Source organism: Gobio gobio (assembly GCF_949357685.1).
Source record: "Gobio gobio genome assembly, chromosome: 12".
NCBI lineage: Eukaryota > Metazoa > Chordata > Actinopteri > Cypriniformes > Gobionidae > Gobio > Gobio gobio.
Window position 1 is genome coordinate 42,454,352 of NC_137105.1, and position 14,863 is coordinate 42,469,214.

Sequence of the window (14,863 nt, forward strand, 5' to 3'; positions counted from 1 at the left end):
GACAAATCGGGATTGCAAATTGAACGCGTAGCTCAACTTGAATCGCCTTCTTTTGACTTAAAGTATACTGCCACGTTTTCTGTTCATGAGTTCCATTTTCACTTTCAACAGCGGCGTCATTACGTTCGACCAGCGGGGCGCGCATAGTGCAAGCCTAGTGTTCGGGTTCGGTGGAAAAAAATTCTGAGGTTCGGCAGAAACCGAACCCAGTCAAAAAGCCCAATATTCGGCCGAATCCGAACCCGAACCCTGGATTCGGTGCATCCCTAATTTCAACTGCACCATATTAGTAATTTGTAGCGATGCATTTTCCCTATATAATGGCACATTTGTTCTTCATATTTACTGTATTAATCATTGTAGTTAAATATTCCTTGTGGAGATTACTGTGCTTATATTTATTGTGACTACAGTTATTTGTTATTTTGTACTTATTTCTCTTTTATCTTTTAATTGTAGAAAACCACACACACATGCAAAGAAGATTTATTCAGTGTACTGAGTTGTGGTGACAATAAATGGGTTATTCCCGTATACCTGATCTTCTGTGTTAAACGTCTCTCACCGGACGCTCTGTAGTGGGTCTGTTATCAACCGGCAAATTCACATTGGGAAAGCTACTAGTAGCCATCCTTTTTTTCAGTTACATCAAAGCATATTTGTACAGGTCTAAAAATATATATGATCCATATTGGTGATTTAGCAATGTATAAAACTATGCAAATCGTTTAGCTAAATATTAGCCTCAATTGGTGAGCTAGCTAGGCTTGCTAGAACTGTTTTTGGGAATGTTACAACTTATTGAAAATTCAACTTCATTTGGTTTTGGTTTTATGTTAAATTATTTTTAAGTAAAAGAAATGTGACTATTTATAAAAGGAAATTTGATTATTAAATTACCTTTAAAATTTTAAATGGGTTTGATTCAGATTCTGTTAGAACTTACCTGACCTGGGGTAAATTGGGCCACATGAACACTTCTTTTTATACAAAAGACCCCTTTGTCATAGATGCATTCTGATCATTTATAATGATAGGAAACATCCAGAAATGACTTTGCCGTGAAGACCTTTTCTGTGTGTGTATGATATGACGATAGTTTTCTCTAATGAAACGGTAAAGCACTCGTGAAGTTACTCTCAGAGCGACTCTAAAGATGAAGTTCATGCATTCATGCATTGTACATCTGTCTAATTTTCTTATATCTTGAGGACCACATAAGTTAAAACATGGCTCATCTTACCCCACTCTCCCCTACTACCGGTAGGCCTACTGCAGAAATGCTGGTATCGTCACATTTTCAAACTTTTTCAAACAGACTTGGTACCGAAGTGCCTGTACTTTTAACAACCCTACTGGCAAATCATGCTGTTTTCAGCTGGGATTAGCCGCGGCACTCGGCAGATACTGTACCTTGATTTTCGGAAGCACAGCACTCTTGCTCGTGGAATATTGCTTAAGATTATGCATGTGGAATAATTCGCCTGGAAACATTTTTGAGCAAATCCATTACTGACAGTCGACGGATAAGAAGTGATGGTGCGTGTAATTATATATGATTAAAGAAATGAATGAGAGTTAATCCCCTGATAAAGCGCTTTACTATAAGTTTTACTTATTTAACATGCAAATAGTGCGGTCAGTGAGCCCTAGATAAATTAATAGACTCTCTGTCCCATTAGTTCATTAAATATTTAAAGTCTAGCTTGCTGAATTCACACACTTGCATTTTGATTTTCAAATCTACAAGAAAACTTTCAAAATCCAAGTGTGTGAAACCTCTCGGGATGTTTGAAGTTCACAACAGATCAGATGATGGAATTTAGTTTAAATGTTTGCATGACGGATATTTTATGATGACAAGCTGTGGATATAGGGCAATAAAACAATATGAATTGTCTCCACTTTTCTCGTGATTGTGTGTGTGTGAACCAGGAGTCACATTAACACAGGCTAGATGAGTTATGCAAAATTCTCATTCCATGTCTAAACATATAAAATGTTTTGCTGTTGTCATTGTTCACCAAACAGTAGCATAATAGATTATCAAAAATCGTACTAATCTTATATATTATTATATTTTATTTGACAATTCTAATATAAATAGCTTTGAATGTTTTTAAAAGTTTAATGTCTTTTCCATTGGCAGTTTCTTGTTGTGAGAAGACTCACTCACATGCTGAAGATGAACTCTTCAAAAAGCTCTTTGATGGCTACAACAAGTGGTCAAGGCCTGTACCAAACACCTCTGATGTTGTCATCGTCAAGTTCGGTTTATCTATCGCCCAGCTGATTGATGTGGTAAGGTACTACAGGCTATATCTTGAAAACACTATTAAAGAGTATGTTTGGGTCAGTGGCATCCAAATTATCATGATTTCAACATGTTAACCCCAGAAAATTCCGTCTAACTGTACAGTTTAAAATGAACACGATGAACAACTTTATACACCGATCTGGCATACTATTATGACCACCTTCCAATATTGTGTTGGTCCCCCTTTTGCTGCCAAATCAGCCCTGACCCGTCGAGGCATGGACTCCACTAGACCCCTGAAGGTGTGCTGTGGTATCTGGCACCGAGATGTTAGCAGCAGATCCTTTAAGTTCTGTAAGTTGCGAGGTGGGGCCTCCATGGATCGGACTTGTTTGTTCAGCACATACCACAGATGGTCGATTGGATTGAGATCTGGGGAATTTGAAGGCCAAGTCAACACCTCAAACTCATTGTTGTGCTCCCCAAGCCATTCCTGAGCAATTTTTGCTGTGTGGCAGGGCACATTATCCTGCTGAAAGAGGCCACATTCACCAGGGAATACCGTTTCCATGAAAGGTAGCTCGCCTGTTTAATCGGACCACACAGGCCAGACTTCTCTCCCCATGTGCATCAATGAGCCTTGACCACAGCAGACCGGTAACACCCCACAAGAGCTGCAGTTTTGGAAATGCTCTGACCCAGTCGTCTAGCCATCACAATTTGGCCCTTGTCAAACTCGCTCAAATCCTTACGCTTGCCCATTTTTCCTGCTTCTAACACATCAACTTTGAGTACAAAATGTTCACTTGCTGCCTAATATATCCCACCCACTAACAGGTGACGTGATGAAGATATAATCAGTGTTATTCACTTCACCCCATCAGTGGTCATAATGTTATGCCTGATCGGTGTATGCTCATGTGTCTTTATGAAAGAAGTCTCTTATGCTCACCAAAGTTGCATTTATTTGATTAAGAATACAGTACAAACAATAATATTTCACAATATTATTGTTTGTACTGTATTCTTAATCAAATAAATAAATAAATTATGTACAATTGAAAATAACTTTTTATTTTATTATATATTTTAAAATGTAATTTATTCCTGATGCCAAAGCTGAATTTTCAACAGTATTACTCCAGTCTTCATTGTCACATGATCCTTCGGAAATCATTCTAAAATGCTCTCAAGAAGCATTTCTTAATATCAGTGTTGAAAACATTAATATTTTAGTGGAAACTGATACATTGTTTAAGGATTCTTTGACTATAACGTCCAAAAGAACAGCATTTATTTGAAATAGAATTCTTTTATAACATTATGAATGTCTTTACCGTCACTTTTGATCAATTTAACGAATCCTTGCTGAATAAAAGTATTATTATATATATTTTTTTTAATCTTACTGACCTCAAACTTTTGAAAGGCACTGTAGTAAACTACCGTTTTTATGCTATTTCTATTATACAACTACTACTTTGAGAAAAAACTCTGAGAAGAGTTCAAAGACAAATATCTCTATTAGCTTACACAACTTCAGACTTCCATTCATTTCAAACCTTTAAAAAAATGAACCAGTTGTAGCATACACTTAAAGTGCATCCTTGATCCATATTGAAGAACAACAGTCTATTTTGTCCCAAGGCATCTAAAGCTTAGTGTACTTAGAATAACAATAAATATCGAAATGCCAGTTGTTTTTTGTTTTGCTTACAGATGCAGTGAAATATTCATTTAATAGAGGCAATAACACAGCCTCCTACAGTAAATTGCAATATTAAGGGCCCTGAAACCTTAGAATCTTGATGAAGTAGGGTACATGGTCCTTGAAGGCTCCAAGTCCATCAGAAGATTAAAATAAGGTGTTTGTGACCTCTGAACCAAAAGCTTTCTGCTGGAGCATACCCAGAATCCTGACTCATCTAATTCCCACTGTCCTTCCTTCTTTCTCTCCTCCACAGGACGAGAAGAATCAGATGATGACAACAAATGTCTGGCTAAAGCAGGTATGTGCAGCAGGAACGTTAATACGAGGAACGGAGAAAAAGAAATGGCACCATAAATAAGAGAAAGTTGGTTCATTAATGAAATGATTGTTAAATATCCGTGGCCTCTCTCTCAGGAGTGGAATGACTACAAACTACGCTGGAAGCCTTCAGACTTCGACAATGTGACTTCTATCAGGGTTCCGTCTGAACTTATCTGGGTCCCGGATATAGTCTTGTACAACAAGTGAGTAACAATTTATCTAAGCTTAACCACGCTGATGCGAAGAAATCAATGCAGAGCGAAAAATGTTTACTGTGTAATGCTGTGTAGACTGTTTTAAATGCAGAGTCGGTTCTCAGAAGCGTACAAGCAGTGACATGATCTATAAGGTGTATGTAATGCAATGCCATTGGAGTTAAACTGAAATGAACTCACACGCTTCTTTAGACTACCACCTACTGTTTGAGTGTGGTAATGCACAGAGGCAGTTCATACACTGTTTACTGCTTTATCGTTATTAAAATATGGTAACAAATCTGTCCTGTCTGAAAAAGATTTCAAATAGTCAAGGAACTGTGACATGTGAAAGGCATCATTTATGACATAACAGCTTACAAAATAATATGAATATTGCTTGACTATATTGTTTTTCAAATTATTTCTTTATTTAAAGCATTATTAATCCAGTTAGTTATCTTTTATATAGGTCCATGTGATATAAGAGAACAAAATAACCAAAGTGGTGGAAAACGTATTAAAAATGTCAGCTATTTTTACTGAAAATGAGGCTAAAATGCATCTTGTTCCCTTCATCTTGTACACCACCTGTAGTTAGCCTATACATAATATGACATTTATTAATTAATGAATTAACTTATATTGTTTTGGTTTATTTTTATAATGCTTCATTAATCAGTTAAAATTCTAAAAAGTCCTACAACCAAACTGTGAACATGTTAAAACAGTTTGGAAAATAATAATAAAAATAGTAATAAAACATCTTATCCATTGTTACAGTCATACTTAACTGCAAGCATGAAAGTTTGAATTTCTTCAAATCAAATATTACAATGTGCCAAATTAATCTTGCTGAATTGTATGATGCGTGATAGAGATGCACCGATACTAAATTTCTCTGCCGATACCGAATCCGATTATTCATAATGATATCGGCCGATGCCGATAGAGATAATTTGATTTTTCAAAAGGAAAAAAAATCTCTCCCAAATAATGCTGTAAACAGTACAGGGAACCATCTCATTTGGTACATATTCGAGGTTACAATTAATAACAAAGCTCTTATGTTCAGCTGATATTTATGTTCAGATATAATAATAAATAAAAACTGAAATCTTGTATAAAACTCACTGCACATAAGGTAGATTTCATAAGCACTTGTCTTCATGGCAAATTTATTCAAACCTATAATTAACAGTAAATAAGCTCCTCTCTAGTGTTTTTTATAGCTAACTAGGAACTGTGAACATTGGAAAACATTCTTGAGGTAAATGTGATGTTATGTGACATATTGTTCACTAGTTGTTTTACTGCCATCTTTCCGTGGTTGAAACACATATTGGGCCCTATCTTGCACCCAGCGCAATTGACTTTGTACACCGACGCATGTGTCATTCCTATTTTGCACCCGCGCAAAGCGCGCTTTTCCCTCCACAGAAGCACGTCGCTAAACTAGTGAATGAACTTGCGCTCCCTGGGCGGTTCAGCGCAAAAAAGGAGGCGTGTTCCGGCGCAAACAAACCCTGGTGCTATTTTGCTGTTCCATTAAACAATTGCGCCACTGACCAGAAAAAACCTAGTCTAAAGTCAGTGGCGCGTTGCGCGTTGTTCATTATGCTATTTTAAGGGCGCATGCTTGACCATAATGTATAGCGTGCACAACGCGCATACACTTTGCTCATGTAATCTACACAGATGCAACAGTTATTTTTGCCAATCATAAATTGTTACACTAAAAAAATATTAACACATGAGATGACGGAAATCATTGTGGTGTGCCACGAAGATGTGAAAAAATAGGCATAAATCTAGCTTACAAATGATTCAGGCTAATTGTAATAATTAAGGATAAGACCTGTTTGCCCAATAGTGGCAAGACATATATGTATATAAGGACATCTGACAAATTGGTTTGTCCGTCAAGAACCAGGAAAAAAAATCGACTGAAAAACTGAAAAAACTTAAAGACTGAAAAAAAAAAAGACTGTGAAATCACCTTTACCATAATGTACAACATTACAACTTCACTTCTCTGTCTTTCACTGCTCTTACAAGAACATCAGTCTCCTCGGCTGTGAACCGCTCCTGGCGTGCGCCTGGTAAATACGCCATAATAATAGCAATCCATAATGGAACTTGCGCACCTGCTTTTACAGGGAACGTTGGATGACGCTCTGATTGGTTTATTCACGTTACGCCCAAACCACACCTATGAATAATGAAGCTACTTCAGACCAACCCATTTTAGATTTGCGCCGGGCGCAAGAGCCATTTATCCCGCCGGGAAAATAGCAACAGCGCCGAGACCCGCCCACAAAGTTACGCGCTTCGCGCTTTGACACTTGCGTTTCAGATCGTTAAAATAGGGCCCATTAAGTGATTACATGAGAGATGATACATACCGGTAAGTTGTACTGTATCTTTCGATTTTCATGCCATGCGTGTTTTTCGAGATATAACTTGTATTAATGTGGAAGAAAAGACTCGCGCTGCCGCTTGAACTGAGGTGCTTGAACTCTGTTTCGTCACATTTAAAAGCGTCAAAACTTCCGAATTTTGTGATAAAATGGACAGAATTTGAAAAACTGAGACTTTGTTTCTTATCAGAAGTAACAAAGCACAAAGCTCTTTGTGATTATTGGATGGGAGGCGATACAAATTACCCCAGGAACTAGGGACTTTGGGGTGGTACTTGTTGTGTTTCGACCATAGACTGTAAAAAAAAATATGGACGTAGTGTCTGTGATGTCACCCATAGGTTTCTGAAGAGCATTTTTTTAAGCCTAAAGTGGGCTGAGCCGACCGTCGCGTCACTCTCGGATAACTGAAAATGGGCAAAGAGGCGGGACCTGGATGGAGCTGAGGTGCCTGGTTGCTGAAACCACGCCCGCCTAGCTCGACCATAGTGGCAATCCACCTGCCACTCAAGTGGCCACGCCCTTAATTATGTAGAACTTTAAGTGAGAGGCGCCTTTTTAAAACTGTTTTCTATTGGCAGTGAGCAGTTTGCACGCTGTTTATGTGCTTCGCGCTTTAGCCGACTCACGTTTTTGTAGTAGTGATCTAAGCGCATGAAGATGAAGAAAAATCAACTCCGAGCAGAAAAGCGTCCAACGTCATTTGTGTTTTTTTCCATTGTCCAATCGAATGAATGGAGAGGCGGGCCCTCTGTTGTGGTGACGGATGGGTACCTTGATTACACTGACAGGACAGCTGATTCGGGGGTTGCCTAGCAACATAAAAAAAAACTGCTTTTCTAAATGAAAAAACATCAGCCAAAAAAAGTCAGTGCAGTTCTGTCTGATCGGGGCTTAATATAATTTAGTTCACGCAGCATTTTGAATGGCTGACTCTACGCTGCATTTTATTTCAACCACCATTTTTAAAAGTCTGTTGCGTTGTGTGCAGTAGGAGTTGTTTGCTATTCGAATCAACAATGGAGTTTAAAAAATACAGATGGACCGATGGCGAGGTTCAAGCTTTATTTAGCTTATATGTGGAGGACAAAATCCAGAGGGAACTGGAAAGTCGTGCACAGTACTATTTTGGGTGAACATCACATAGTACCGATGGCCAATAGTGATGATAATAGCTTTTAACGGCCGATACCGATTATTGGCCGATACATCGGTGCATCTCTAGAATGAAACCATTTTACTGCTTTTCCTGGCAACTGCTGTAATAAATGTTGTTGTCCTCTTCAGTGCAGACGGGGAATTTGCGGTGACCCACATGACCAAAGCCCACCTCTTCCACACAGGTAAAGTGCGCTGGGTTCCACCTGCCATCTACAAGAGCTCATGCAGCATCGATGTCACCTTCTTCCCCTTTGACCAGCAGAACTGCAAGATGAAATTCGGCTCGTGGACTTACGACAAAGCCAAGATCGACCTGGAGCGCATCGAGAACACGGTGGACTTGAAAGATTACTGGGAGAGCGGGGAGTGGGCCATCATCAATGCTGTGGGCACCTACAACACCAAGAAGTATGACTGCTGCCATGAGATCTACCCAGACATCACCTACTTCTTCATCATTCGCCGTCTTCCGCTCTTCTACACCATCAACCTCATCATCCCCTGCCTGCTCATCTCCTGCCTAACCGTGCTGGTTTTCTACCTCCCGTCAGACTGCGGCGAGAAGATCACACTGTGTATCTCAGTCCTCCTCTCGCTCACTGTCTTCCTGCTGCTCATCACAGAAATCATCCCGTCCACCTCGCTCGTGATCCCGCTCATTGGCGAATATCTGCTCTTCACTATGATCTTCGTCACCCTGTCCATCGTTATCACCGTCTTCGTGCTTAACGTCCACCACCGCTCGCCCAGCACTCATAAGATGCCCCATTGGGTTCACTCTGTCTTCTTGGATTTGATCCCACGGTGGCTGTTTATGCGCAGACCTGCACCGGACAGCCGTCGCAGGCAGAAGCTCCTCCTCCAGCGGCAGGGCCAAGGAATGACATCACGGGTGCTTGGACCGGTAAACACAACCCTCAGTACATCTACTAGCTGGTTCAGAGGGGAGCAGTCCGGGGAGGAGCCCCGCAGACGCTTCTGTTATAAGGATTTAGAACTGGGAACACTGTCCTCTGCGATCTCGCTTTCACTCCAAACTGCTTCGCCCTGCCCTCTTGGCTCAACTCCACCTCCTCTACAGAAATTCGGTCCCTCCCCAAGACTGGAGATGGGAATGGCTTCCAGGCAGCCCAGTGGAAGAGCTAATGTCACGAAGCGGCCTGACAACCTGATACCAGACAAGCCAGGGTTTCCTCTCTCCCCCAGTGTCCTGCAAGCTCTGGAGGGGGTCCTCTACATAGCAGACCACCTGAGAGCAGAAGATGCTGACTTTAGTGTAAGTTTCTTTAAGTAAGAATATCAACACAATAAAAATACTTAAAAAGTTACATCTAAGGGAAATTTGTATACTCAGGACATTTATTGCTTAATCTTTTAAATAATTTATTTAGCATTACTTTAAAAGCACACTTTATACTTGGAAACACATGTAATTTAACCTGTCCTCAGCATGAGGTCACAATGTAAAACTGCCAAACAAAGTGTTTAAAGGGGTCATGAACTACATTTTTTTATTGTTTTATGATGTTTACTGAGGTGCACTTATAATGTTAGAATGCTTTTTACATCAAAAATTGTCATAATTTATAAATAAAAGGCGTTTTTCCTACCCTTATTTTAGCCTTCTGATCTGAACGCTCTGTTTTAAGGGGCGTGTCCGCTGTGAGAGTTCAGTGTAAACGCCCACTGCTGTGATTGGCTAACGTCTTTGCATTTGAAATAGTATTACTCTCTCCTTTAGCTCGTTTTTACAATTACAAAGTGTTGCATTACATTTAGATCTATGGCATTATATTAAGATCTATGGCCTTGTATTAAGATCGTGGCATTATATTTAGATCTATGGCATTATATTAAAGGGGTGATGAATTGAGAAATCAACTTTCCTTTGAGCCTTTGGTATATAAAAGTTAATCGTGATATAAGAATATCCTGCAAGTTTCAGAGCTGAAAACGTTCTTGTTAGTCAAAGAAAAGCTTTTATAGACACCAGGCCCAGAAAACGAGAGATTTCAGAATATGTCGACCACTGACGTAGTAGGACGCAGCACTCGTGAAGCTAAACGATGCGGAATCGATTGTAAACAAGATAGAGGTCGAGACTGGATTTGCAGACATATTGAGATTAAAACACAATGCTGTGCCTTCTATATTGGATCTGACAGGAACGGTGCAACACACTTGTGTGAGTAAAACATGTTTTTATTTTATATGTGTTAGTATTGCATTGTTACAGAGTGTTTGATATCTATTGATGACATACCTTAGCACGCGGTCACAGGCTGGAGAAGGTGTTATTGGTTCATTCGTGATCAGACTCCGACTTGTAACGCCAGCTTGCAAAGCCCAAAGTCCCGGGGCCATGTGCTTTTCAGACGGGCTCGCGCGCGCTCGTGTGTGTGTGTGTGTGTACGGTTCGCGGTTATATTCACTGATGATCGAGATACAGAATGAGGATGATACAGAAATAACATTCCAATCAATCGCGGGTGGATGAGAGCTGAATCATTGTGTTTGTTTGATAAAGACATTTTGCGAGCCCTGGCTGTGGGCTGGGTGATTCATTCCGGTTGCCGTTTGTCACACGCTGTCACTGACAGGGGAGCAGAAGCTCATTAAATATGCAAATCTTATCCAATCCTAGCCGTGGGCGCTTACTTCCAAGTCTTCAGTGCGGCATGCCCATCAAACCCGATCGTTTTTCAGAGAGCCTCAAAACCAAGGCAGAAAGTAGCCTATTACTTATTCATTATGATGTTTCTGAATGTAAAAACCATGTGAACGTCATAAGTTGACCTCAGACCAGGGGCGGAGCGGGGGGGGGGGGTGGCTAATTGGGCTTAAGCCCCGAATGTTTTGTCAAAAGCCCCGAATCTTTTAGTTTAAAAAAAAATAATAATAATACTTAAACGTTGTTTCATTTCCTCCCTGGAGCGGCAAAAAATGAAACAAAAGCTCTATTACCGTGTGTGGTGGCGGTCGGCAATGCATCGCACATCACTCAGCTTTTTTGCCAATCAATGCCAAATGCCAATAAAAACCAACGAAGATGAATATACATCTTCTTCTTCGTCGTTGTCCTCAGGGATTGGCGGGCTTTTGTATTTCACCGGCGTCGTAGTTAACCGGCTAACATGGACATAACGACATTTTTTAAAAGGAACACTAAACCTCACCGGCCAGAGAGAGATTTAGCGTCAGACGAAACGCGGACAAGTGTTACAGGTTTGTGAATCCGCTGTTGTAACACTTGAGTTACATGACTGTATTGCTGGCCAGCTAGCGAGTTAACATTAGGTGTTGCTTATTAAATATTTGTTGATTTATTTTTTTCCTATAGCTTTCATGCTACAGTAGATCTATCAAACTTGGCACAGACCCATTACCTATTTCAAATGTTCAAGAAAGAATTTGTCAAGTCAAACTTTTCTTTTCTAGTTACATGTTGTGTTACTGCTATAATAATCCACTCATTTGTCTTCTCTCTTCACACAGGTAAAAGAGGACTGGAAGTATGTTGCTATGGTAATAGACAGAATCTTCCTATGGATGTTCATCATAGTGTGTTTGCTGGGCACAATCGGGCTCTTTCTCCCACCCTGGCTCGCAGGCATGATCTAGATTACACGCCAGTGAGTACATTTTATGAACAATAAGGACTCCTAACTTATGGGCTTCCATAGGAAGAACCAGCATGGGGACACAACGCCCCTCCAACAGGGATATATCCCCTGCATGGGGTAAGAAGATGCATGTTTGACATCAGGAATGTGGCATCAAACGCCTGTTGTTGTTGTTTTTTTCAGGACAGAAATTGAGAGGAGAGAAGCTTGTATATGATAACGCTTGTATTTGAATGTACTGTATAGCCTTGAATATTATTGTCCAAATTAAAAGTGCCAACTGGATAAGACACTCTGTGACACTATAACCAATTACACAAATAAAATCACAGAGGGTTGTATTTCTCATGTCTTGTTACTCTACATATCAAGTAGTGCACACCAAAAAGATATAAAGTGGTTTGTGGGTATGCCTGTATCTCTTTGACTGGTTTGATTAAGAGAAGTTCACCTACAAGAAAATTCTATCATTTAACTCATATCTTTACAAAACTGTCTGCATGTCTTTGTTTGGTCAGTGGAACATGAAGATATTTTCAGTTTTGGCAACAGTTTGGGTACCAACGTAAAAGTTATTTCTTCTTTTGTGTTCTGCAGTTTTTTTAATGGTATGAGGGTGATTAAATAATGAAAGAATTTACATTTTTGAAAGGGGCTGGCTAAATGTAAGAATTGTCATGTATTAATCGTCAGCCTGGATGCTAGCCGAACTTAGCCCCGCCCACAACATTTGAGGTCGGGCAGATCGGTCTGGAATTGGTCCGTTGTGGAGCAACTATGCCCGAACAGGAGCTGTTCGGACCAATGAAATTGTCAGGGTGGGCTTTATACGATGATGGACAGATGATAAACAGTTACGTAATCATGCATGTCACCAAAGAGCACTTGGGTTGAATTCGTTCTAATCCTAAACGGAGAACTTGTTCTCCGGAAAAAATGGCGATTGGAGGATAAAATATGTTTTGTTTTGTTTTTGCCTGCTAAAATTCACATTCCTGGGTCTAAATATCACATACAATTTCGCTTCAACCCGCAGACATGGAAAAACAGTTGAGTTCTGTTGACATTTGACAACTAACGTTATGCGTCGCTCAGTTGCTCTGATTGGTTGTAAGTCTATCCAATTGAGGTCTTTCCTGGTTCGATTTAAACACGCCCCATAATCACAGCCCAACGGAGCAGTATCTGACTAGAATCTGAGTATGACAACATCGCTATGCCCAGATGCTTTCTTAACTGCTGTTCTCTCATCGCTGTCATTTTTGTTGTGTGTTCATTTTGTTATTAAGAGGAAAGAAAGTGTGCAGAAAGTGTGCATGCATTTATATATTCTGGATCATCTGGATCTTCGTTAACAGTAGGTTATATCGCTGCAAAGGTATTTACAACTTCTTTTTACTTCTAAGCTAAGAATGAAAAACACCTTCGACGTGAGTATATACATCGAAGCATTGAATCACATTCAGTTGCTGGCTGCAGTTCACTTAACGGCCACTGGTGCCGCTAACAACAAGGGCCCTATCATACACCCGGTGCCAGTGCGGCAAGTGTTTTTTGTTCGTTTCAGCCCGACGCAGTTATCATTTTCACGTTCAGTGCCACGCTGTTTAAAAAGCAAATGCATTTGCGCCCATTTGTGCGTCCATGGTCTAAAAACGAGGTGTGTTCAGGCGCATTGTTGGCGTGTTGCTATTTTGAAGCAATTAAAAATGACTGCGCCATTGACCAACTGAAACCTAGTCTGAAGTCAATAGCGCAGTATTTAAAAGGCGCGTTGGTAATATGTGCCTATAGGCGGGTGCACAACGCGCGTACACTCTGCTTATTACACACACAGGGACGCGCAGCAGCACACAAACATGACACTTATTTAACCAATCGTGGCAATACACACATGTATTTAAACGGACTCCTCAGGTTTAGGGTGTCTATATTCCGCCATGTAAATAGCAAATCTGCCATGGTGCAAGCGCAACTGGCTTTCAAAGGGAATGGGAGATGAGACTCTGATTGGTTTATTGCACGTTATGCCCAAAACACACCCATTACTCATTAAGAGAATAGGGACAACCCTTTTAGACCATGCGCCGGGCGCCCGACCATTTTTCCCATCGTCAAATTAGCAAAAGTGTATTCCTAAGTGCACCTGCGCCGTGTGCTTCAGACCATGTGCTTAGATCGTTAAAATAGCCCCCCAAGGGTTTCTGAATTCAACATATAGCACATTTAACACACACACTAATAAAGGGTTATATTTGCTCTCTTGTGTGGTGTTTTTGGAAGGCAAAATTTACCAGTAACATCTTTTAATGTTGTTTGCAAACATAAAAAGCATCTTTGCTTATATGTGATTCTCTTACATAGTTTTGGTCTACAATAACATAAAACTGTAATTAAAAAGACAAGAGGAATGTTGGGTCATGTAGAGGGTTCAGAAAGCTATTTGTTATTAACATTTATACAAGATGTGTACTCCAAACAAAACCTAAAAACAAACTAAAATACTAGGATTTCTAAATCATAAAAGTTTACATGGAGCACTTAAATTGTAGCCTGAATTTCTAACGGATGTTTCATGTCCCATATTGGTGTTTGTGTTGCCCTGTTATTACATCATAACTCAATCATATACAAACAGATGATTCAATCTGTCCTGGTCCTCTTCACCAATAAGCTGGTGTGTGGGGAGCGTTCTGGCACATTCAGGTGGACGCTGCACATTGGTTGTGGTTGAGGAGATTCCCCCTTCTATATGTAAAGCGCTTTGAGTACCCAGAAAAGCGCTGTATAAATGTAACAAATTATTATTAGTATTATTATTATCACTCAAGCTGCGAGTCGGCATGTCCCAAGCTGCTCCTCTAGTCAGTCGGTGAGTCTGCGTCCTCAGGTTTGGGTCTGGCCAGGTTCGAGCGCACCCGTGCCTGATCTACAGCATCTAACAGGTTCTTGGCATCCATGGCCAAACTGTGGGCCGCTGTCAGCATCTGTTTCTTGCACTCTTCCTTCAGAGAGGTGATGGCGTTCTGCTGGGCCAGACGCATCTTACTGATGAGCTCAGCCAAGTCCTTATTCAACAACTTCTGTGTGCCTTCGATCTGAGAGCAGAGACAAAGAAATTAGTTAATCTTTGTGCTCTTAACATCTAATCTGTATTGGAGAAGATTAAACTCACG

General features: G+C 40.3%; 2 protein-coding genes across 2 annotated transcripts in view; one reads left to right on the plus strand and one right to left on the minus strand.

The window, feature by feature from the left end:
- Positions 1–2,187: 2,187 nt before the first annotated feature.
- chrna2b (cholinergic receptor, nicotinic, alpha 2b (neuronal)) lies at positions 2,188–11,685 on the plus strand (the record flags this gene model as incomplete). Its single annotated transcript, XM_079830541.1, has 5 exons — positions 2,188–2,256; positions 4,222–4,266; positions 4,383–4,492; positions 8,191–9,340; positions 11,560–11,685. The coding sequence occupies exons 2-5, from the start codon at positions 4,237–4,239 to the stop codon at positions 11,683–11,685; spliced, it is 1,416 nt and encodes a 471-aa protein (XP_079686667.1). The 5' UTR covers positions 2,188–2,256; positions 4,222–4,236.
- A 2,269-nt stretch (positions 11,686–13,954) lies between these two features.
- The window catches only part of ptk2bb (protein tyrosine kinase 2 beta, b), a 33,704-nt gene continuing 32,795 nt past the window's right edge, over positions 13,955–14,863 (minus strand). Inside the window, exon 31 of the mRNA XM_079831050.1 lies at positions 13,955–14,785. Within this exon, the coding sequence (XP_079687176.1) occupies positions 14,549–14,785 (237 nt within the window). The 3' untranslated portion in view covers positions 13,955–14,548. The remainder of the gene's footprint in view (positions 14,786–14,863) is intronic.